The following is a 24674-nucleotide window of genomic DNA, read 5'->3' on the forward strand; positions in this document are numbered from 1 at the left end:
TGTCCAAGTTAATAATGTCAAAGCATAAATATTTTTTTATCGGAACACTTCTAGTATATCACAACATTTGTTTCAATAGATTTCATGATTGTATAATAAATTCCAGAAGAGAAAACAAGTAATTTTTTAAGTACAAGCTTATGACCCGAAATACATGAAATAATATAAAATTTTATATCTTTATTTTTGTTTCAATATGATAACCATTAGCACATATATCCTTAAAACTGAGTAAATTTCTTCTAGACCCAGGTAAAACGCTTCTTGGATAACTAGTCTTGTATTATTTCTTCTAGACCCAGGTGAATATAATACATATTTGATAACCATCTTTGAAAAACAACAAGGAAGAAAAACAACAAAGAAAAGAGAGAGAGAGATGGTTTGCCATATTCTTAACAGATTCCTCTTCACAGGAAAAGAAAGGGTGATTTTTCTCTCAAAACATGGTGGAAAAAAACAATTGCAACAGGCAACTGGGTAAATTCTCCTTTTGCTTTATCGTGAGCAAATCCTGATTTAAATTTGCAACATAACACCGAAGCCTAATGCTAATGAATTGGATTACTAAATAGAGATCTCCTTTTCTTTGACAAATAAAAATCCGAGCATTAAACCTCCGCTACAATTCAATAATAGCTTAGGCAAATATAGGCAACTTGCATTCCACCATGAAAATTTCTAACCGATAAGGGTCCTACTAGAAAATTTTTAATGAGTAATTAAGTTCCTGGTTTCAGTATTTTATCGGCCCCCTTTCCATTTGCTGCCAAGTATACATTTACAAATACAAAAGAATTTCTAGCATGGAAGGCAACGACACGACAGAGGTCAACGACACGACAGAGGTCCGAGCAACGAGTGCTGCTGCCATGCACAAATATAAAGCTTCGGAGGAATTTGCAGTGTACGAGGAGATCATGTGCATTTTGTGAAAGGAACATCCTGAATAAAACCTTCAGTGTCTATTATTTTATTTCTGCTCACAAGATAACACTCATCTATAGTTACATGAAAGTTTATGACGAACTATTTTTAACTAAGAGGGGTCTAAAATCGAAGGTGTTTTCTAAACTGTGACTGTAATAGTTAGTAGCTACACAAACCCCATGGTAGAAGAAGTCCACTGGAGTCCAAACTGGCATCATGGGTTATCAGCAATTTGTACACCTGAAATCTAGTAGATACAGAGCTACAAGAACCCCGTTTGTTTTTCATGTACGTTTTTTCTAGTACTCCCAGCAATCTTGGTCGAGCTAAGATTTGGCAGAACCTGTGCTTGCATCTCCGCGAGCTCTCTCACTTTTAACAAAATTGGAGCAGGAATGGGCATTGCACCAGTACTTTTCCGGGAATTCATCTATATTGTTAACCACAGAAAACCAAAGGCATTAAAGTCCATGCAACCACAATCAATATCGCCATTTTATTTTTTTCAAAGATGAAATCAATAATCACGATTCTCAAGATGATGAGGATGTGGAGCGCAAATCAACGTTAAGCACATTTGGGGGGGGGGGGGGGTAGGAGCGATTTCTTACTCCATTATCTTGAGGTGTCTGTGCCAAGCTGGCTTTCAGCAAATTCCTCCACTTGTCCTGGAAATTAAGTCCTTTCAGTTAAAAAAAAAATACATAACTGAATCTAAAGAAAACACTTGTTGAAATTGAAAGGGTACAACTCTTGGTGATGTATTTGTATGGAAATACAAAAATAAGGACCAAAGAACCAAGGAGATACCTTGAGATCAACAGAGGTGCGGTATGAATAGGATGCAAATGCAAGTCGTTTGATCTCAGACCACCTTCCAGCTCCATACCTAGAGACACCCTCAACCAGCTTCGTCACCTCAGAGAGAGTCCAAGCTCGATGATGTTTCCTTCTAATTCCACCTTTAGGTGTAGGAACAGTAACTACATTGTCATCTGAATCCCTAGATGAATTAATGCATTTCAGCTCCGTGTTATGTCCCAAGCCAATCGCTCTCATCACTGAGAACTGCTTATCTTTCTCTGGCACACCTATAAACTGGGTAATAAAACAGGTACCAATCAGCAATATAACTACCATGGAATTGGTCCACAAACATTAAAGTTATGGCATTATCTTTCTCTTATGATATAGCAAACCAACATGGATTTCAGTTGTCTAGTATGAATACAAAACACTAGAACCAAAGCATAGTGGCTAACAAGCAATCCAGCAGCATGTCACTCATTTGACTGACCGCGTTCATCTATCCAAAATATTGACATAGCACATGAAAATTGCATTCCAAGCTAATTCTGTTTAAAGCTAGTTCCAATCCAGTTTGTAGAACCATAAATTTATTACCGCAGCAAGATCCACGCCTTTTTTATACTCACTCACCTCTTTATGTCTAGAAGGCAGTGGCAGGCATCTCCCTATTGACACAACCAATAGGTCTTAAAGAGTATTATAAAGCCCCCTCATCCCTCTCTCATTATATATCACCAATGGATACCACTCATACCTCATGTTTCCTTAATTATTACAATATTGTTTAAATTTGCATGACAGATTTTAATTGTTCTTACCTTATGATGAACATGTTCAGGGGTAGAGCTGGCTTTCAAGACTCTGCTCTCCTTCCCATCATCTGGTGGAAAACTATGATCACCAAGGGCTTTCTTTACCAACGTAGCTTCCATGCCCATGCCACTGGGATTCAATTTCTACACAATGCCATTCACGTTAAACCATGGTTGCATTCATGTTGAAATACAAACAAACAAATAAAATTAGTTGAAATAAAGGTGATAGCACATTGACAAGCAACAATGATATTAACCCAAAAACATGCAAGCACTTGTGTACATGCACAGAGATTCACATTGCTTAAGAGATGGTAAAGGCAAGAAAAAAATAACAGTTATAGTTCTGACACCATGCTAGAAACCAATCCCTCTCTCATTATATATCACCAATGGATACCACTCATACCTCATGTTTCTTTAATTATTACAATATTACTTGAATTTGCATGACAGATTTTAATTGTCCTTACCTGATGATGAACATGTTCAGGGGTAAAGCTGGCTTTCAAGACTCTGCTCTCCTTCCCATCATCTGGTGGAAAACTATGATCACCAAGGGATTTCTTTACCAACGTAGCTCCCATGCCCATGCCACTTGGATTGAATTTCTACAGAATGTCATTCACGTTAAACCATGGTTGCATTCATGTTGGGAAAAAAAATAATAAATAAAATTAGTTGAAATAAAGGTGATTGCAGATTGACAAGCAAGATAATATTAACCCAAAAACATGCAAGCTCCTGTGTATGTGCACAGAGATTCACATTGCCTCAGAGATGGTAAAGGCAAGAAAAAAATAACAGTTATAGTTCTGACACAATGCTAGAAACCATTCCCAGGCACTTGCTCATCTTCGATGCTGTCACCATCAATCAAATTGAAAATACTTAGCTAAATCAAAATTTGATTTTGACACCCCAAGCCAACATATGAAAGAAAAGGAAGGGGAAGCAATTGCAACTCCAACTCCACAAATATAAGCTTTAAGTTCAGAGAAACTTCTAACAAAAAGCAGCAAGTAGTTCTTGCAGGAAACAAAGAAAATCAAGAACCATCATCTCATGAAGACAGTATACACAACAAAAAAACAAGTTAAAAAACATTATCTAATCACATGCATATTATACATACCAAAAGAGCCATGAAATTTTTCCTTGGACGGCTTCTTCGAACCCGAGAAACACATGGAACCTGAATCCCATATCCTCCAAGAGAATCCAGCCTTGTAACAACAGTTCTCCCATCTAAAGGGACATTTCTAACCAGCCTAACATGAGATTTTAGGGATATCAGTCCATGTTCAGGATTTTTAGCCAAATTCATTAATCTTCCATTAGACTCTTTGGACTCCACTTCTGAAAGTTCTTCGATATATCGCTTTGTGGGCTTCCGAACTCTTTTAGCAGCTCTCTGTTCTGTTTGATGATCATCACTTCCAGAATTGTCATCTAAGTTGGGATTTTCCAGTCTAATCTTTTCAGGTACAACTTGATGATAATCCAATTGGCTAACAAGGCTAGTTGGTGAGTCTTTCCGGTTGCCAATTGGTGGGTCCTCAGCATAGGAACCATCCATACAATTAGAGATTTCTTCATTCCCTTTCTTAACCAATTTGTTATCTTTAATTATAAAAGAAGTCACCGAAACATCACAAGAATTTGTCAATCCCATGGAAATCCTTCTCTTAAGCCATTGCTTATCCTTGACAGTAGTTTCTCGCCCAAATGTTGCTTTAAAAGTTTCATGAAGTTCTTTTATTGATAGATTGTCCAGGCATATTTCCCCCTTCAACTTGGAAAAATCAGGTTTTGTAGTAACAACAGACAAAGTTGACCCACCAGCAACCAGTTTATCTGAAGAATGAGAGCACTCCCCAAAACTCCCAGATTGATTAAAATGGCTTTCACTCAAACTTGGTGCCAGAGAAGGGACAGTTTCCTGCAAGGGAATTTCACATTGGAGCTTCGCATCAATATGGAGCAATTTATCATGCTGATCACAACACTGGCTGTCTACAATCAAATAAGCAGAAGAACAATAAGGAGATCCGCATGCTAAGCGGAGCCTCTGTTCCTCTTTCACCTTTTGCAATATCTCCTTGATGTACTAGAAGAGATTTTGAAGGCTGAGATGGTCCAAGACATCAATGGTTCAAATTAATGTCAAGAAAATTGTACAAGCAGAAAACAGCCAGAAAAGGAAAAGAAGAAGATAGAAAAAAATTAAAAATAAGTAAAGGAAAATAAAGAACAGGATGGAAGCCAACTGCTGGAAGAGTTTATACAAATGGTACACAAATGGATACCTGACAATATCACTGGCTTGCCTAAAAGTATGTAGTGTATTCTAAACTCCCGGGCCCACTGCAGACTTTCTTACCCAGGCTATATATCAGAGAGTGAATTTTACTATTTAAGTAGATCCTTGTGGTTTACACCTTTGATCACACACCTAAGAATCTAACACAAATACAAGGGTTGTCACAGGTTGATTTTGAGTTAACCTAGAACCATTTGACAATAATTGAACAGTAAAGACAACACTGAAGTCTTACAGCCTACATCACTAGAATGGTGACCTCAACTTAAAAACCATGTGCCCCATATGACATGTAATCAAACGAAAAGCTGATTGGGAAAAACATTAAGAAAAGAAAGCCTTAAATTTTTGCACAAATTATCTCCGGAGAACTAAAAGTTTCCTCCTACATTAGCAATAATGATATTTCTTCAAAAGCGGAATACAAGAATGATGACTTGACTAATTTCAACAATTGAGACTCTACATTACAAAATATTACAGCATGGTGCCACCAATTATCAGGTACCTGAGAGAGAAATAGATTCAGTACCAAAGCAGTAGCATTTGGTGAAGTGGAAGTGCTAACATTTAAAATAAAAAGAAGCGGACAATACCTCAAGCCTTGCATTCAATTTATCTGGACCAGCTTCTTTGTTCCTAGATTGCAACAAACCTGGCATATATTGTTCATTCAGATATGCAGAGGAGGAGGAGGAGGAGAAACAGGCAGAAAGTAAAATAAAACAGAACCTAAATTTAAGGTAGAAAAAATTAATTGATCAGCCAAGATGCCGACACAGAACAAACTGAAAGGCACACCAGATCTTGAATCTTGAATGAATTGGAAGAGGCCATACAACAATGTACTCTATTAGAGAACAAAAATTTAGCTCAAATAACTCGTTTCCTGTAGATAATAAAACTAACAATTGATTTTGAAGATTTGATGATTCTAGAAGGAAGGTTTATGGTTAAAGAGAGTTAAGATGGTTAGCTCAGATTATTTGGACAGATAAAGATGACACAACCCAGAAGAGAAACCCAAAGAAGGAAAAAGGATTTTGACAAATGAAGGATTTGAAAACAGAGACACCCAAAAACATTAGCCAATGTATGACACAGTATGTACAAACTCTGGTGAATCTACATACAAAACTCTGTTTGACCTTAAATTTGGAACTGGAAATATAATATCAACTATAAAGTAGCACTAGTAACAAAAACAAAACCTTCCAGGCTTTCTAATTGGGCTATACCAGAGGAAGATCCTTCATTGGAAATGCACCCTACAGTCTGCCCAGGGTCTGCAACGATATGCATTTGACATTTGTCATCTATAAGCAGACTCTCTACCTCCATTAATTCATCATCTGTTGCAGGTACTATTCTCCCATCTCCTTCCAACTGCAAATTTGATAGGGACATCAACCATCGCAAGTTCATAATAATAACTTCAATAAAGAAAGCAACTTGAGATATAAATAATGAAAAAAAGAAATTTGAGGCCAACACACATTTGATCAGACAGAGGTTTGACTTCCAAGAATAAAAGTTAATGCATATCGCTTCTAGTTAAATTCATTACTGATTACTAAAGGAAGAAATCACAATATCCTCCTAAATGATTTAGCAGGTGAGTTACCATGATCAGAGATCAATAAAACTCAATAACTCCTTGATACAATAACCACAGTTTCAAATTAACATCAACAGAATGAAAAGACAGAACAAGATTGACAATAAGCTGGGAAGGAAACATCAATTTTAGCAAACCATTCAGAACATAACAAGAGTTTAAATCTGCAACATCAACCATAGTCTGATAGACAGCATGGATGTGGGATATGGAGAGGGATCCTAACACCGTGATGCATTACAAGTGTATGTGCAGACAGGTAGAGAGTGAGTGGGGAACAGATTTGTATAATGTTCAGATTTTCAAAAATTTAACCACATGCAACTTGGACATTTCCCAACATAATAAACCTAAAACCTACTAGAAGAAACAATGAAATCACACATACAAAGATAAAACACCAGTGTGGTAATCAATTTTGTTATCTTTTTTCCAATAACAGAACCAAAGTTCCTAAAAAGAAACAACCTACCAGATAAATTGTCAGTTATGTTTCAGCAGTTACAAATTTACATAATAAAATATTCCAGACAATGGCCCCATGGTTTTTACTTGAATTTTAAGAATTTCAAATAGTTGTAAACTGAAGACCACCCTGGTCACATCGCTCGCACTGTTTACTGATATTCGCAGTGACAATAATAACATTTATCTCAGATGAGGAGGAAAGTCAAATAAAGCAAGTGGACATTGACCAGCCACAAAGATGTAAAAGAGGAAAGATAGAGAAGAATAGAAAAGTGAACGTCTGAACAAACTACAAAGGAGAAGATGCAGAAATTTCAAATTCCATGTCTTTCCTTCAGTTCTGAGAATGCAAAGACGAAATGCCAGAGTGCGAGACACCAAGCAAAACAACATAAATAAATAGATATGTGATCTAAATGAAATTGACTAAAGAAAGATCCATTGATAATTATTAGCAACTGGACACCAAATCGCTTAAAGAATTTCTGGTTTGCTTCTTCAAAAGCATGCTACACTTTCCAACCAACAGTCTAGGAACTTGAGCCAATGCCCAATGCAGTTCGATTCTACCAGTGTGATCTTGACTGTTCAGGTAAACATGTGGGAGAGGCAGCTGGTTAGGGACCCCCAGAAGTAGCTTAGATAAGGTAGCCAGCCATCACTACTAAACTAGCCAACAAGCCAAAGAATGATTAATCATCAACTTGGAACTTCTACATGCTTAAGGAAATTGGAATTTACACAAGCAGGGTACAAACTTGGTGGTAGGCATCTTGCACAGACAATGTCATCAAGAAGGTCATCACTATAATATGTTCAAGAGTTACATTTAATTGCCAATATTGTGTGGTCAGAATTCTTATGAAGGACATTCAAGAACATACTGGGATGGTTATAAATTTCGGCTAACTAATGACCAAGTGATCCAAATAACACAAGGGTTTCAAATTCTTGAATTTACATGGAACAAATTCTTTCACTCCTAAAGATCAATAACACTAAAGATTTTGATATTTGCGTCATCTAATAGAAAAATGAACTCACCGCACAAAACATAGATGAAAAGGTAGTTCTATCAATTTGAACTAACCCAACACAGCACAGATGAAAAGGTAGATCTATCAATTTTTCACTGTTCGCTACTAGTTTGAATCAGAATTACTAACACAAGCAACCTCATTCCTTGTTTATGCCCAAAACAAGTCCAATTTCCATATTTGCCTGCTTAATTTTACCATAACATTGAAGCCTTGTCAATAGTCTTCACTTCACAGCTATAAAAAGAAAACCTAATAGCTAAAAAGTATCGAATACATAACCATAAGTCTATTATACAACAGAAACAAGAACCCTGTATGGATATATTCAAGAAATTTACCCGAACAAGCTTGTATACAACTGGGTCGGAAATCTGCTTGGGCGAAGACAAGGACGAAGTACTGTTACGAATCCCACACTCCTTGAGCTTAGCTTCATCATTCCCCTCAACTTCAACCACTGTTTCCATGGAAAATCCAGCACATGCAACTCAAATACACAAACTGAAAACTCCAGACAATAAACAAAAAACACACAACAAATAGTTAACTCTTTACCTCTAAAAAATCTAAACTTTATCCATCACAAAGAACTGAAACATAAAAACTACACTAAATCAGGTTTCTAAAGAAGATTGCATCAAAATCCAAATAATCCCTAATTTCCACACATGATCAATCAAAACCAAATTACTTCATGGCTTAGCAACTGTAATTTTCCTAGTTCAGAATTTTACATGAAAAACTTCGCACTTTGCAGCTTAATCAAGTGTAAAAAAAGATTTTTTTTAGTTAGTGCAAGAAAATTCAATTGCAATGCGCAAATTTAGGATTTCTAAGCTCTATTGAAAATCATTGAAAATGATGGTTAAAATCAAGCGTAGTTTGTGAAACAAATTTGAATCTTTTGAGGCTCAGGTAATATCATATAAAATTAACAAAAACAAATATGAATTGGAAAAGGAGAGAGCGAGTTGGAAACTCACCATAGGAAGGAAAAAGAAGCTAGAGGCCGAGTTGACTTGGTTACGTGCCACTGAGTTGATGTGAAAACCAGTTTTGAGTGAAATTTGAGTGGGGAGAAAGAGATGGTTTGGGCTTTCTGTTATGGCTCGCTTTTCCAGTACGCTGTGTTCACTGATACGTTTCTGGATCCCAAACTTCCTGTCTATTGGAATTTATACAAGCTTGGAATCCGAAAGATTGTTCATATAAAATATTTATGGGGTTTGTTTTCTTTTTTTCTCTTTTTTTTTTTCATTTTATGGGGTTTGTTTTGAGTAAAATAATTAGAATAATTTTTTTAATTTTTTTCCATAAATACTGTTCATATAAAATATTTTATAATTAGTTTATAAATTTGATTTATTTAATTAACAATATCTCGATTTAATAAATTTTTGTTTCAATTATCATCACTCCACTACTTTATTATCACTATTATTATCTACACCATATCATCTTAGAATTATCATCTCTTTAATATTATTATCATCATTTATTACTCTACCAACAGTATTTTTACAGCAATCTTACTATAATGATCATTTTTATTTGATTTTTTTAAAAAAATCAAATCAAAATTTTTTAAATAAAAAACTAAAATAGGTTTAAACTAATTTGTTTTGGTTTGGTTTGGTTTTTTAGGATAAAAACCAGTTCAAACTGTTTGGCTTGGTTTTTTTGTTTTGGCTCGGTTTTTTCAGTTTGGCTCGGTTTTTTTCGGTTTCAGATTTGGTTCAGTTTGGTTCGGTTTTTTCAGTGTTTTCGATTTCAAGCTTATAGAACCAAAACCGAACTAGTCATTTTTTTTAACGGTTCGGCCTTTTTAGTTATTGTTTTTCTAGTTTTCTCAGTTTAATTAATTTTTTAATTTTTTTCTCACCCATAACTCTTACTTTATCTCCAAATCTTTTATTATTATTATTATTATTATTATTATCTCATAATTTTATTCTATACTTATTTTATTTTTCACACCATTAATTATATACACGATTTTTTTCCATTACAAAACAAATGTCTCCTTGCATGAAAAAAATCACGTACATGCAACATTTCAACTAGAGAACATGGTTTTTAAACCACGATCCTAAGATTGTTATGCCTAATTAATTATATAATAGGAGTATCTCCAACCCCGTCAATTATCTTATGAATATATTTTCCAAATAATTTCAAGAGCATCATTATGCCTTATGTATAATAGAAATGCTTCCACAAACCCTTCGTAATAGGGCACAGTAAAACTTTACATTATAAAATATAAATAGCTTCACGACAGAATTATGATATGACACAGTCTCGTTTTTTCAATCAGATTTTCAATGTAATAACATGTTTTATTCCCCCATTAACAAGGTATGTCATCATTTGATATTTTATTATTTTCACAAAATATTTCTTGTGTGCTCACGAATAATACAGCATATTTCTCATAACTTTATCAAGAATTTATTACTTGTTGAACCCATTGAAGTGTCATTAAATAGGATATATTATTTTATTTATTAGAAACAAATCTCAAGTAAAAAAGATGTTGTATTGGTATTTAAAAAAAAATAAAAATTATGAACCAAAGTTGACTCGCTTTACCCAATCTCTAGTCCTTGTCCGAGTCAAGTTAGGCTTAATAAATATAAAAAATGTAATAAAAAAAATGTAAGCAAGCTAGGTGTGTTGGCAAATTCATGAACCTAACCTAAAAGTTAGCCTAGCTAAGTCAATCTGTCACCACGACAATGAACATAAAATTTGGATAATTCTATAAAATGAAAAGTAACAAAAAAAAAACAAGAATTAAAACCAATTACACAAAAATTAAATATAAAATGATGAGATAAAAAAAATAATTGTATAAAGAACTTAAAAAAAACTAAAATCAACCCATGATAACCTCTTAAACCTATGGCTCAATAAAAAAATATTAAAGGATAAAAAAGTTTTAAAAATTAAACATAAGTAAAAAGAAAGGGGGGAATTGACATGAAAAAAATTAAAATCAAGATGATAAAGAATGAAATTGAAATAGAATTTAATCACTGATAGAACTTAAGAATATCAAAAGAAAAAAAATAAAATTTAATATAAAAATTAAATAAAATCTAGTAATTAAGAATAAAATTAAATAAAAAAAACAATAAAAAAATAAAAACTAAATTAAATATAAAATATAAATGGTATGACACTGCTAATATTTATTTATGAAAAATCGATTTTTTTTTAAATTAACTTGATTACAATAAAAAAGAAAAGACAAAAAAAGCTTATAGAAAGAAAACTTTATTTTTGTTGCCTCGTAATTTAACCGGGCTTAGAAAATAAAAAGGTCTAAAAGGCTCCCCGGTGAAGTTAATATTTGTTTGCTTATAAAGCAAATTAAATCATTTAACTATTTATAATAGAAATTAAAAATCAAATTTATCTCTAATCAATTAACTAATAACTAACTAATGTGTCCACCCGTCATGTTAGTCAATGTTTTATGAAGAGTCAAGGTGATGAAAGTACTCTTAATGATATAGTTATCAAATCACTTATATAACTATAATATAGCAAGTTGAAGATAATTACGCCAAGGCATGCATCATGTTTTTTTTTTTTTTTTTAAATGATACGTGTTGTTTATAAATTTAATCCAGTGCGGCACATCAAAATAATATCACGCGCCATGTTAGCAGTGTAATAAGCTAACTATTTTTTTGGGTAATTTTTTAAAGTATTTTTATGTTAAAATATATTAATATAATATTTTTTTTATTTTTTTAAAAATTATTTTTAAGATCAACGCATTAAAATGATCCAAAACATATAAAAAAAATTAAATTTATTAGAAACACAGCTCACATTACTTGCTTAAGTACAAAAATAAAATATCATTGATAATATATTTTAAACTTTAAAGTATGGTAGTATATTTTAAACCACACCAACAAAATAATCAAAGACTGGTTTTATAAACATAAAAAATGTTTCAATTTACCCTAACTTTTTATAACTAGATTAATAGTTTATTTAAAAATATAGTATATGTTATTTTTCAAATTATTTTTTACTTGAAAATATTTAAAATTATTATTTTTTTATTTTTTAAAATTTATTTTTGAAGAAGCACAATTAAAAAATATTAAAAAATTAATTTAAAACTAAAAAAAAATTTAATTTTTTTAAAAATATAATTAAATCGCCAGATAAGCCTAAACAACCATTTATAAAAACCATTAATTATTGTTACCATTGGTCATCATGATTATATCATGTCATGCAATGCAACGCAAGAGTACGAAGTCTCGTTATGTTAATTGATTGAGAAAGGCAGATATCTAAGAAATTAAAATTGATTGCGTCCTAAAGTTGAAAGGAAATTGAGTCCCGGGGGCATATTTGACAAATTCCTTGATTTGAGAAGCAAAGTGTACGGCCCTTCGAACTTTAGGAGGGTTTTGTAATGTAGCCATGCTGTAGTTATCTACTACTTTCAAGCGGGAATGGAAACGGTTGGACAAGAAAACAGCACAAGCTCAATAGTCTATCAAAAATGGCCACCGCTCTTCCTTCAACTACTTTTTGCCAAACTTCTTTCACTTTCCCTTCTCAGAATCCACCATGCAAAGTTAAGAGTCCATCTCTCATATTCCGTACCAAAAGTCATGGCCTTATTCGTTGTTCAGCCAAGAAGAAAATAAGCTTCGTGGATCAAATTCTTGATTACATTGAAGGTACAGCATAATGTATGTCTGAGCAAGCAGCATTCCTTGGTGGTCAGATTCAAAATTGAGAAATGACAGTGCCTCCTTGTTTATTTGCAGGGGGGCCCAAGTTAAGGAAATGGTACGGGGCACCTGATCTTCTGCCAAAAGATGGATCTGATGCGGAAGATGAAGATGAATTGCCAGGTAATGCTTTGGGTAATTATAGCAATACGTGGGTGCTTATATTTATGATTCTTTTCATGGTTTTTTCATTTCAATTGCTTTTCATTTGCTTTAAGAAATCTGGTCTCTTTTTTCAAACACAGAGGAGAATGGAGTCCGAGACGCAGTTCTGGTCACAGATGGAGATAGCGAGATTGGTCAGGTGTGCTTCACTCATAAATACTGATGTGGTTAAACAAGTGGTGATTTCATTGATCTGAGCCTTGTGATATCTAGCTTATGTAGATGATAATATTGACATTGATTGTAAAAAAAGCTCGAGTTAAAGCATTGGTGAAGGATAAGCGGACTGCCATGGAAGCTTTTGGAGCTTATGTTGAGGTAGCTGCATGCTAAACAAAGAAAATCTCATGTTCATCTATCTTTCTTAACTGGCTGATGATTTCATTTATCGACTTATCATGGTTCTTGTGTATTTGCCTGCGAGAAAGTCAATGGCAGGAGATGCAAGTAGCAAGCCATTCCTTAAGAAAGCTCTGAGAGGTGTTCGTGCAATTATCTGCCCAAATGTACGTTTTTATGTGTTTTCTCCATTTAGTACACTCATTTTTCTGCTCACTAGCAATATAATTTCGCCAATAGAAATCTGACTTCTTCTCTTTAAGTGTTTCTGTGTCGACTGTGATAGTATTGATCTGCAATTTACTTGAGCACATCTCAATCTAGTTAGAGCTCTTACTTGTCTCTGCACTTTGCTCATTAAATAAATTTATCAGGAATCTGACATTATTAGTCACGCACTTCATAGTGTAAGGTGCGCTTCATCAATCCAACTGGGCTCGCGATGCAGATTATGATTTTGGCATCAATCTAGATGAGTGCGTTTTGAATTTCATGAAAATGTGTGTATATCCTGCAATAGTTTCAAAAGAAGCTATTGATCAAGATGGTTGCCGTGCTCCAGAGCACACCCTCCTTTTGAGTTAGAGCGTGTTTGACAGTGTGGTAGCAGTTGCTTTTCAAATAGCTTTTCGTGTCGAAATACATGCCAATGATGTTTTTTCATTTTTTAAAAATCATTTTTAATATCAGCATATCAAAACGATCCAAAAAATACAAACCGCACTCAATTTGACTTTGAAATCCAAACTTCTAGGCATATGGTTTTGGATAGTTTTTCCTACTTTATCGAGCCATAAAGTATTGAAATGGTTCAAATATTGGTGCAAACCAGCAGCCGAGTAACTGGACTGCCAGTCTAGTACATCTCAGTGGGATGTCAATTGTCATCCACTCGCAGCGGATGAGCACATGACAGGTCCCTGTCACATCACAATGAAAAATACATTGTAACTTGACCTTTTTTTTTCCCTTGAAAAACAACCACTAGTTTGAATAAAATTTTTGACACCCCCTGGCATTTCAAATGAACTCCTTAAATAGATTTTCTTTACATCAACTAAATAGCTAAACTAACTCCTAGACTTTAGTTAGTCAAGACTATGACTTAACTATTATTCTGGAGGTAACTAACCACCTACGACTAAGCTACAAAACAAATTCAAAACAATAAATTAGAAAAGAACAATGCAATCTTAAGCTAAAAGCTTGGGATTTTTTCTTAAGACCTGGAGGATCTTCTCGGTGTGTTAATACCCCCCCACAAGTGGAACCTTGTCCTCAAGGTTCAATGCAGAAAATTGTTGTTTGAGCAGTTGCGTATCCTTCCAGGAAGCATTTTCTGCAGGCAAACTCTTCCATTGCACCAAACTTTTCTCAATAAACTTGGTACCATATTGATCCATCTCGTATCGACCACTTGCCCAAGTTCAACTTGGATCTGTCCTTCGTCATAAATTGGTGGCAGGTCAACAACCGCAGGCAAAGAAAAGTACCCATATACTTCTTTAGGAGAGAAACATGAAACATCGGGTGAATTTTAGATTCAGGTGGTAAACTGAGACGATATGCTACCTTGCCCAACCTCTGCTCAACTAGAAATGGGCCGTAGAAACGATTAGTAAGTTTTTGATGCGAGATTTTGAACACAGAATGTTGGCGGTAGGGGTGTAGTTTAAGTAACACCAAATCTCCTACTTAAAACTCCACTTCTCGTCTCATTTGATCAGCCACATATTTCATTCTAGTGGCAGTAAGCTCCAAATTTGTTTTCAATTGCTGCAGTACTTCATCTCGATTAAGGAGACTTTGATTGACCTCATTACCATGAGACAACCCATTTGCATAATGAGGAATTTATAGAGGGAGGCAACCATATAAGGCTTGGAATGGTGTCATCCCAGTTGAGCCATGATAGGTGGTGTTATACCAATACTCGGCCCATGGTAGATAGCTATATCATTTGCGAGGCCATTGATGGACGAAACATCACAAATACTGTTATAGAAAACAGTTCACCACCTATGTTTGTCCATCCATCTGAGGATGATAAGTTGAACTTAGCTTCAACTTAGTTCCTGACATAGTCTAAAACTCCAGCCAAAATTTGCTTACAAAAATAGGATCTCTATCACTAATGATGGACTTTAGCATTCCATGAAGTTTAATAACATTTTTCATAAACTTTGCAGTAATACTTTTCACAGAGTAAGGATGAGATAAAGCAATGAAATGGACGTACTTGCTAAGTTAATCCAAAACCACCATAATGTTATCCTTGTTATGCGAAGGTGGTAATCCTTCGATAAAATCTAAAGAGATGTCATCCCAAACGAGACAAGGAATTTGGAGTTGTTGGAGCAATCCAGCTGGTGCTAGTGTCTCATACTTTGTTTTTTTATAGGTTATACAGTGTTGAATGTAATCTTGGACATGTTTATGAATAGAAGGCTAATAAAATTGTTAAGCTAGGCTTTTAAAAGCTTGCAAAACTCCAAAATGTCCTGTCACCTTACTGTCATGAAACTCTTGGAGAAGTTGATCCCGTAATGCAAGTGGAACCACCACCCTTTGCTTGCAAAAACACAGCCCATTCTTTACTACATAATTGCTAGTAGGATCATTTGCTACCCGTCAAAATATTTTTTGTATATACAAATAAGTTTTTGCTGCCTTGCGAATTTCATCCCATAAAGAAACTTGTGAAATAAATATTGAGTTGAGTAGAGGACTACTGGGACGGCAAGACAAGGCATTTGTTGCTGAATTTTCTTTTCCTGATCGATATATTATCTCATAATCATATCCAAGAAGCTTAGCAACCTATTTTTGTTACTCAGACGTGGCTACTCTTTACTCCAAAAAATATTTAAGACTGCGATAGTCGATTAGAATGAAAAACTTCTGACCCAAGATGTATGGTCTCCAAGTTTGAATGGCCTCCATAATTGCTAACATCTCTTTGGGATAGATGGACCAGGTATGTTTAGTAACCCCCTAAGCTCGACTCATGTATGCAATTGGTCTCCCTTATTGAGTCAGAACAACTCCAATTCCATCTCTAAAAGCATCAGTCTCGATGGTGAATGACTTATTGAAATTAGGCATTACAAGAATGGATGTGGTTGTCATAGCTTGTTTGAGTATGGTAAATGCAGCATCAACATCCCATTTGAAATTCCTCTTTTTGAGCAAGTTGGTGAGAGGATGAACAAGTACTCCATAATTCTTGACAAATTTCCTGCAATATCTTGTCAAGCCTAAAAAGCCATGCAATTCAGTAATATTAGTGGGTTGTGGCCATGCGACCACAACCTCAATCTTCTTGCCATCTGTCTTGACACCATGATTTGTCACAATATGCCTCAAATACTCCAATTTTAGCTTACCAAAGTCACATTTGGTTGTTTTGATGAAGAAGCTGTTTTTCTTCAAAATCTCTAATGTTTTCTTCACATGAGTCAAATACAATTCCCATGTAGGACTATAGACAAATATATCATCAAAGAAAACTAATATGAATTTTTGAGGTAGGGACAAAAAATAAAGTTCATTAAGTATCATATTTTTTTTCACCAAAAGAACAGGGGATGAAAAATGACTAGTGCTTGGTCGGATGATTCCTACATCTAGCATTGCCTGCACCTGTTTCTCAATTTTTGTCTTTTGAAAATGTGCATACCGATATGGTCGAACATTGATGGGCTGGGTGCCTTTATTGAGAGGTATATGATGGTCGATTTCACACAATGGAGGCAAATGAGTGGGTTCTTGAAAGACATCCTCAAACTCGCTTAAAATTTGCTGTATATCTGGTTAAGTGTCAACCTAGGGAAATTCTTTCAAAGTTTGAACATATATAGCAAAAACCATTTGACCCTGTCGGTGCTCCTTTGCAATGGTCTCAAGTGAAGTACTTAAATGGGCCTTTGTATCCCTTGTAGTCTTTGTGCTTGATTCTCCCAGTTGAATTCCATTGTTAGATGCTTCTAGTTGCATACTACAGATCCTAGCATCTCCAACCATTGTATTCCCAATACCATGTTTAGGCCTGCTAATGACAAGGAATAGAAATTAAAAGAGAATACATTGCCTTGTAAATCTATCAATACCTTCTCAAATCTCCTTTGACACAAGAGTCACTCTCAATTGGCGACATAAACTGTGAAAGACTTCATAGGAACCACTGGAAGTCGGAATGTTCTAGCCACTTTATTGCTCAGAAAATTATATATAGATTCATTATCGATTAATACCATCATTGGTTGGGACTTGATGGTAGTAGTTACTCGCATTGTCCGTGGAGATGCCTATCCCTTCAACGCATGTATAGAAACTTCAAGTTCATCTTCTCTGATACATTTATTTTTGCCTCTTCCTCTTCGTCTTGCACATCATTGTGGCCTTCAATGAGAAACAGTCTAGGCTTTTGGCATTTATGGCCTCATGTGAATTGTTCGTTGCAACTGGAACATATCACCTAAGCTTTTCGTTATCCCAGCCCAATTGTTTAGAAGCTATCTTTGTTCTTTGGTTGATCCGAGTGACAACTGTTGGAGGGTGATTTGGTTGGATTGGGCGAGCAAAACTCTTTTTTCATGTAAGTTGTTCATCTTTGGTTCTAGCTAAACTGATGGCCTCCTTTAATGTTTTTGGCTTGAACATTCGTATTCCATCGGCTACCTCTGATTTTAATCTGCCCATGAAAGTTCCAATGAGAGCCTTTTAAGTCCACCCATGTACCCGATTGCTTAATTTTTCGAATTCTCTTTGATAATTTCGAAGAGAACCACTTTGTTTTATATGTAAGAGAGCTTCGTCAAAGTCTTCTCCATCTGTTGGACCAGATCATGCCCACAGCTCGTCTGCAAACATAGTTCAAGTCATGATTCGATTTTCTTCCTTGCATGTCCGATTCATCCATTGTCACCACTGGTTTGCTTCTTTTTCCATATGAAAAGCTACCAAGCACACCATTTGATCTTCAGGAGTTCTTTGAAATTCAAAATACCGTGTTACTCTATTAAACCACTCCGTACAATCATCCCCTACAAATCGCATAAACTTGATTTTTCTCGAATAGGGGGTATGTTCAGACAAGAACTTTCTATTTCATCATGTTGATATTAAGATGTGTGTCGCTGTTTCACTGAGGGCGAGGACTGAATTGCCTTTGAGGAGAGAACAACATCAGATAAAACCTTCAAAGACTCCTCAAGCCGTTGCATATGATCGTTCATTCCAAGTCCAAGTTGTTGCACCTCATCCTATAAACCTCTTACTCATTGCTCTAACATTTTAATACACTCTTTGTTGGTTGTCACTGTTGCTCTGATACCAATGATAGGTTCCTGACACATCACAATGAAAAACACACGGTAACTTGATTTTTTTGGGGTGAAAAACAACCATAAGTTTGAATAAAATTCTTTACGTCCCCCTTGTATTCCAAATGAACTCCTTAAATGGAGTTTCTTTACATCAACTAAATAGTTAAACTGACTCCTAGACTTCAACTAGTAAAGACCATGACTTAGCTATTATTAATCACCTAAGACCAAGCAACAAGACAAATTCAAAAAAATAAATTAGAAAAGAACAATGCAATCTTAAGCTAAAAATTTGGGATTGAGAATTTTGAATTTACAAAATTTTATGAAGTAATTTAGTTATGAATTTATCTTTTCTATAATTAATTAGAAAAGACTTTCTATATGATAGTTGTATAATTCTATTATCAATTCATGTGTGAATTGATGATGGAAATGGAGATTAAAAACTGTCATTTTACTGTCAATTGGACTTTGACAATTAATTAACTGTCATTTAAAAAAAAAAAAAAACCACCTGAAAGAACACATCTTTTCAAAGATGTGTAACTGCCATTTGGCAATTAATGACAATTATTATTAAAAATTAAAAAAGGAAAACCAAATCAACACATATTTTGAAAGATGTGTATATATATATTAATAATGTTAATATATATACACATCTTTTAAAAGATGTGTGGCAGTTAATATATATTAATAATTATTAATATATATTAATATTAAGACAATTAATATTTTTTTTGTTAATATAAATTGTCAAATTATGGAGTAATTTATTTATTGTTAAAATAAATTGCTAAATTTCCATATTTGTTTTTTAACATTTATGATGATACATGCCTTAATTAAATATTAAGTATAATATTTATGTGCTTTTGAAATATTTTGTTGTAGTGGATAGGCAATAACAAATCGATCAACATTGGTATCATTTGTTGGGTTATGTCTTTAATCATGTTCATAAAATTCAAGAGCACATTAATTATATGTATCATTGGATGAGTAGACTGGCTATGAGTGGTGTTTATATATTAGAGCTCCTTTCACTGTGTGCTTCAAGTCGCACGATCCATTCATCAAGTACGAAATTCTTGTGCAAGTTTGAAGTATAATGTATTAGAGAGATTCAGTCCTTCATGGACGAGTGAGAGATGTTGGTTATTGGATTAGACCTAGTCCGCCCATGATGGATGAGCCTAATCCAAGTTATTAGAGAAATTACTAAAAGAAGCAATTGTCTTCTCTAATCATATATAAAAGAACATAACCCATATGGAATGACAACTTTTCATTATTGAAAAAACATAGTTCTTTTTTTCTCTTCTCCCATCTTGACTCTTTATATTAATTTGATAAGATTTACAAAGATATTCGTACTGTGGAATATCATTTTGGTTCTAGTAATTGAAGTGGCACTGAAGTAATTGATCCATAAATAAAAAAGTAAAATTCTAATAAGTAAGTTTTCCTTTCAGGTCTACAAACCACTTGTCTTTTCAGTATAGGCAGCCAAGCCGATAAAATTCTTCTGAAAATTAAGCTAATAGTGAAATCATTACAAGCTGGTATATACTTCTGTGTAAAATTATTAACATTTTATGAGGTAAATAAAGGCAATCACTTGTAAATGGCTCTCTATACTTCAAAGCATGCGTAGTAATGGGCTTCACTGACTCCATGTAAATGGCGTTCTATACCAGGAAGGCTTCCTGTCTAATGGCGGGGACTTGCAAGGTGTAAAACATGTAATCCTCTTGTCCCAGGTATCTCTCTTTCTGTCTCTCTTTCTCCCCGGGTCTTATTAGGAGAACACCATAATTTCCAATCATGTGGAGGTTTAATAAGGTTACAGTCAAGGGCGGAGCTAGGAATTTTGTTTATCCTAGGCTATAATATAAATATATATAAATTATTTTTTTAAAATCAATTATTAACTTGTATATATAAATTTATCAAATTAATAATAAAGTTTCAATCCAAATACATAATATAAAATATAAATAAAATAAAATTTAAAGTATATAAAATTAAAAATAAAAATAAAATACAATATCAAAGTTGAACCCTTCGATATTTTGTAGAATAAAATTCATTTATAATATAATCTGAATTAATATCTTCAACAAGCTTTCTGTAAATCATTATAAAATACGTTAAGAACTACTCGTTTATTTTATTGCGAAGCACAGTTTTAACATGTTTTATAGCTAAAAATGTCCACTCTGTAGTGGCAGTGCAGGCAAAGTCAAAACAAGATGAATCAACTTGTCAATCAAATGATAGTGTTGTGACTTATTTGTTTTAGCAAATCCTCGACATAATTCAGAAATGATAGACATTAGGAGTAAGCAAAAAAACTGAAAAACTGATTAAATCAAGAAAATAAAAAAAATAACTGAAAAAACGAAATCATAAAAAAACTAATTAAACCGATTAAAATTTTGAAAAAATTGACTGGTTCGGTTTCGGTTTTATAAGCTTAAAACCGAAAAAACTGAACCAAACCGGAAAAATCAAGCCTACCGATTTGAATCGGTTTTTGTTCTAAAAAACCAAACCGAACCAAAATTGTTCGATTTGAACAGGTTTTGGTTCGGTTTAGGTTTTTTTCAAAAAAAATAATTTTGGTTTGGTTATTTTTTTTTTATAAAAACCGAACCGAACCGACAATGATCACTCTTAGTAGACATATTCTGAAAGCTCTTATGATGAATCACATCAATCTAATAATGCTTTAGCTAAAATCTTAAATAATACATTTCTTGTTCATTGAAATCTTCAGGATAAAATTTCTCAGCAAGCTTGGAAATAACATCAGCTTTAAATGATTTAAAGTTGTCCTTAAGTTCTAAAGTAGAGCTAGGTATAATTTCTATTTTTTTTATTTGAATTATTTTATAGAATTGAAATTTGTTTTCAATTTCATACCCATGTAATTTTTAAATTTATTAGATTTGATTCTCATTTTTTTATTACTATTTATTTTATTTGATTTTTTTTTTTTGTGATTTTATCCTCCATTTTTTATTGTTATGTTTTTAAACCTCGACAAATTTTAAAATTGATATATATATATTATTTTCTTACTTTAACATGATCTGGGCTTCTTGGTTGAGCCTGATTTTAAAATTTAAAGAGTTGAGAATTTGGGACATTAACTTAAGTTTAGGTGATTTGTTTGAGTTTATTTTTTTAAGTTCATGTTTTTTTATTCCAGTTTCATCCTTCAACATTTAATTTAATTTGTTTTTTTTAAGTGTAGGAAAAAACTCAAAATTAAGCTGTTTTTTTTTTTAAAAGTTTACTATGCAAGATAATTGAAATTTTTGTTAAAAATAATTTAGTGGTCGGTTAAAAAAAATGATAGAACTCCATTTGCTTTTTGGTCTGTTAAAACCAAACTTGATGGATATTTTATTTCCTAGCTTTTGTTCTTGAAAATATGCTTTTTTAGTAATTGTGGATTTTTATTTTTATTTTTCCCACCTGGGCTACAGCCCTCCTCAGCCCTCTAAGTACCTCCGCCCTTGGTTACAGTTATCTGTATATAGAGGTAGCGGTGGCATACAAGCTCTCATGAAAAACAATGCAAGAAAATTGGCTGAGCAAGATGAATCAACGCTCGTATCCTCGGGAATTCCTTACACCATCATCAGAGTTGGCATGTTGCAAGATACACCTGGTGGCACACAAGGTTTCAGCTTTGAAAAGGTATTTTAGTTTCAACGAGGTAACCTGATGTTTTTTTTTTTTATGGATGAAGCACTGGCATGAATTTAGCCCATCAAAACCCTTACTGGATTTGGGTAAAAACGCTTAAAAGTTGTGTAAAATTGATGATGACAGGGTAGTGCAGAGAAGGGGAGTCTTAGCAAAGAGGATGCTGCCTTCATCTGTGTGGAAGCTCTTGACGTCGTCCCTCAATTAGGGTTTACATTCGAGGTCGGTGAAATATGAAACTAGGATCTATCCATTCATGAATCTTCCGCACAAGTCAAGGCTTGTTTACTGCATCTTATTTATTTATTTATTCCGACCATGCCATTATCTTCCGATCTTCTCTTATTTATCTTAGCAACTTCATTCTATAAACAGGCGGTCAACGGAGAAGAGAAGGTTTCAGATTGGAAAGAGCGTTTAACCAGATTGATGGAGAAATCAGAGCAGAAGCATCCTTGATGTTTCTCAATTCAAGGCAGGTAAACGTGTTCCTATTTCTTCATCTTCTCCCTCAGCTTAGAAACCCTGTATTTTTCAATGAACTGGCCATGGGTGACCTCTGTTGCCATGAACAATCTGAGCAGCTCAGAACTATCCATCAATCCTCAGTCCTTTTACACCATCATGTTCGTACTTCGCTTTCGAATATGACTTTTTTTTCTCTTAATGAAGCTAAAAAATCGCACGTACATGGTGTTGGGATCCTACTAGCCCTCACCCACAAAGTACATTTTCAAGTTGAGCACTAGATGTCAGTGGGTGTTAGCCGTACTGAGAGCGCCTGTGTAATGATGACCGTTGTTTTTTAAGTTTTTTTTTAGAAATATATTTTTTAAAATCAGTACAGGAAAGCAATTTAAAAATAAAAAGAATGATGTAAACAAAATAATATTTTATTTTTTGAAGTGGGATTGAAATGCTGTCCCAGGCCAGGTCAGCATTCAGATGTTGTCCCTAGAATGCTACTGCTCCACCGTAGAGGCAGGAGGTACGGAAAGCACTAACCTCTTCCACTTCTTTTAAACAGTGATCCAGCCCTGCACATCATCATACCGACATGCAGCGTACCGCAACATGGAAACTGTGTTCGACGGGGATATATGGGCCGTTTGGGAGTGAGGTGTGACCTGTTTTTTGAAAAAATTCAAACTTTTTTTTTTTTTATTTTTGCTAAAATTGAGTTCGGTTTGTACTTTCTGGATCGTTTTGATGTGCTGATATCAAAAATAATTTTTAAAAAATAAAAAAACATTATTGGCATGCTTTTCGGCACGAAAAGCTATTTGAAAAGCAACAGCTACCACACTCCCAAACACCCTCATAATTTTTTTAATTAAAAATATATTAAGAATATTAGCGTATAAAAATATTTAAAAATAAAAAATACTTTAAAATCTAAAAATACCGAAAAAACCATTAGAATGCACATAAAATCTCTGTCTTTAAGGACTGATTCCCTTCAGGCTTCAAACCTACTTACCGTGGAGAACATGTCAGAGTGTTTTTTTTCCCTTTAATTTTTTTAAACCAAAATCTTCTCCTCCGTCCTTTTCCATGACACCCTGGAGATTCTCCATGTCCTTGCACTACTCCTCTGCTCGTTCAATCTAAGATTTAATAGAATATACAAGGGTAAATTATCACCGAATCCCTGTTACTTTTTTTTTTTTTTTTTTTTTTTTTAATTCCGGTATTTGAAAGTCCTCACTGATTTGATTAACCCGGTTAATCTACTCAGAAGTAAAGTTTTTTCAATAATGATATGTTTTATTTATAAGTTGAAATTTTGTTTTAAAAAAATAAATATCAAATCATTTGAATGAACCATAAACTAATATATATATATATATATATATATATATATATAAAATAAAACAAACATGAATATATATAATTAAAAATAATATAAAATTATTTTTGAAACATTTATATATCTTATGCTTTTATATATATAAATTAACAAAGCTCTTTGTTCAGAAAGTAATGGAAACTTCAATTTTTTAGGAATTTACTTTTCAATTTTAAAGTTTATTTTTTCATGTTTCAATCCATGAATGTTGGAATAGAACAGACGGAATTGCCTGATCAAACACATTATAATCATAAAAAAAAAACTATTCTTGGTGTCAATAAATTTGTTTTACAAAAAAATATTCTATGAAAAATAATTTGAATTTTGCATCTTGCTAAAAAATATATCAGAATTTGAAAATGTTTTTTTTATTTGGTTTAATTTTGAGTTCTTAAACCAATTAGAAGATATATATATGGGCTTAATGAGGTTCATATGATGTTTTAAAAGTATTTACATAAGAAAAAAAAATTAAAAAATAAGTTTTTTTAGATC

At 33.6% G+C, this 24674-nt stretch overlaps 2 protein-coding genes across 8 annotated transcripts; one reads left to right on the forward strand and one right to left on the reverse strand.

Moving 5' to 3' along the window:
* Positions 1 to 946: 946 nt before the first annotated feature.
* LOC118037906 (uncharacterized) lies at positions 947 to 9177 on the reverse strand. Of its 5 annotated transcripts, XM_073408187.1 has the most exons (12): positions 8988 to 9177; positions 8560 to 8594; positions 8343 to 8461; positions 6117 to 6264; positions 5475 to 5533; positions 5345 to 5386; positions 3691 to 4497; positions 3029 to 3166; positions 2559 to 2696; positions 1741 to 2028; positions 1542 to 1598; positions 947 to 1360 (listed from the first exon to the last, which is right to left on the reverse strand). In XM_073408187.1, the coding sequence occupies exons 4-12, from the start codon at positions 6217 to 6219 to the stop codon at positions 1193 to 1195; spliced, it is 1800 nt and encodes a 599-aa protein (XP_073264288.1). In that variant the 5' UTR covers positions 6220 to 6264; positions 8343 to 8461; positions 8560 to 8594; positions 8988 to 9177; the 3' UTR covers positions 947 to 1192. The 5 variants fall into 5 exon arrangements, with proteins under 5 accessions (XP_073264288.1, XP_073264287.1, XP_073264285.1 ...); XM_073408186.1 differs by lacking the exon at positions 8560 to 8594; XM_073408184.1 differs by lacking the exon at positions 8560 to 8594 and having other exon boundaries at positions 8343 to 8505.
* A 3317-nt stretch (positions 9178 to 12494) lies between these two features.
* Positions 12495 to 23485, forward strand: LOC118038022 (uncharacterized). 3 transcript variants are annotated; one of them, XM_035044261.2, is made up of 10 exons: positions 12495 to 12719; positions 12810 to 12896; positions 13019 to 13077; positions 13161 to 13256; positions 13367 to 13444; positions 20308 to 20370; positions 22145 to 22318; positions 22454 to 22549; positions 22703 to 22806; positions 23355 to 23485. In XM_035044261.2, the coding sequence occupies exons 1-9, from the start codon at positions 12539 to 12541 to the stop codon at positions 22784 to 22786; spliced, it is 918 nt and encodes a 305-aa protein (XP_034900152.1). In that variant the 5' UTR covers positions 12495 to 12538; the 3' UTR covers positions 22787 to 22806; positions 23355 to 23485. The 3 variants fall into 3 exon arrangements, with proteins under 3 accessions (XP_034900152.1, XP_034900151.1, XP_034900155.1); XM_035044260.2 differs by lacking the exon at positions 23355 to 23485 and having other exon boundaries at positions 22703 to 23168; XM_035044264.2 differs by lacking the exons at positions 20308 to 20370; positions 23355 to 23485 and having other exon boundaries at positions 22703 to 23168.
* Positions 23486 to 24674: the final 1189 nt, after the last annotated feature.

The sequence above is a fragment of the Populus alba genome, chromosome 3 (genome assembly GCF_005239225.2).
Source record: "Populus alba chromosome 3, ASM523922v2, whole genome shotgun sequence".
Classification (NCBI taxonomy): domain Eukaryota; kingdom Viridiplantae; phylum Streptophyta; class Magnoliopsida; order Malpighiales; family Salicaceae; genus Populus; species Populus alba.

Excerpts from the sequence above, each read along its gene's own strand:
- LOC118037906 (XM_073408184.1), bottom strand. The coding sequence starts at position 8,471 with ATGGAAACAGTGGTTGAAGTTGAGGGGAATGATGAAGCTAAGCTCAAG. Across the intron at positions 5,534-6,116 it reads CAATGAAGGATCTTCCTCTG|GTTTGTTGCAATCTAGGAAC; the intron begins GTATAGCCCAAT and ends AATATATGCCAG. Across the intron at positions 1,599-1,740 it reads GCACCTCTGTTGATCTCAAG|GACAAGTGGAGGAATTTGCT; the intron begins GTATCTCCTTGG and ends CTTAATTTCCAG.
- LOC118038022 (XM_035044261.2), top strand. The coding sequence starts at position 12,539 with ATGGCCACCGCTCTTCCTTCAACTACTTTTTGCCAAACTTCTTTCACT. Across the intron at positions 12,720-12,809 it reads AATTCTTGATTACATTGAAG|GGGGGCCCAAGTTAAGGAAA; the intron begins GTACAGCATAAT and ends GTTTATTTGCAG. Across the intron at positions 13,078-13,160 it reads GAGATAGCGAGATTGGTCAG|ATGATAATATTGACATTGAT; the intron begins GTGTGCTTCACT and ends TAGCTTATGTAG.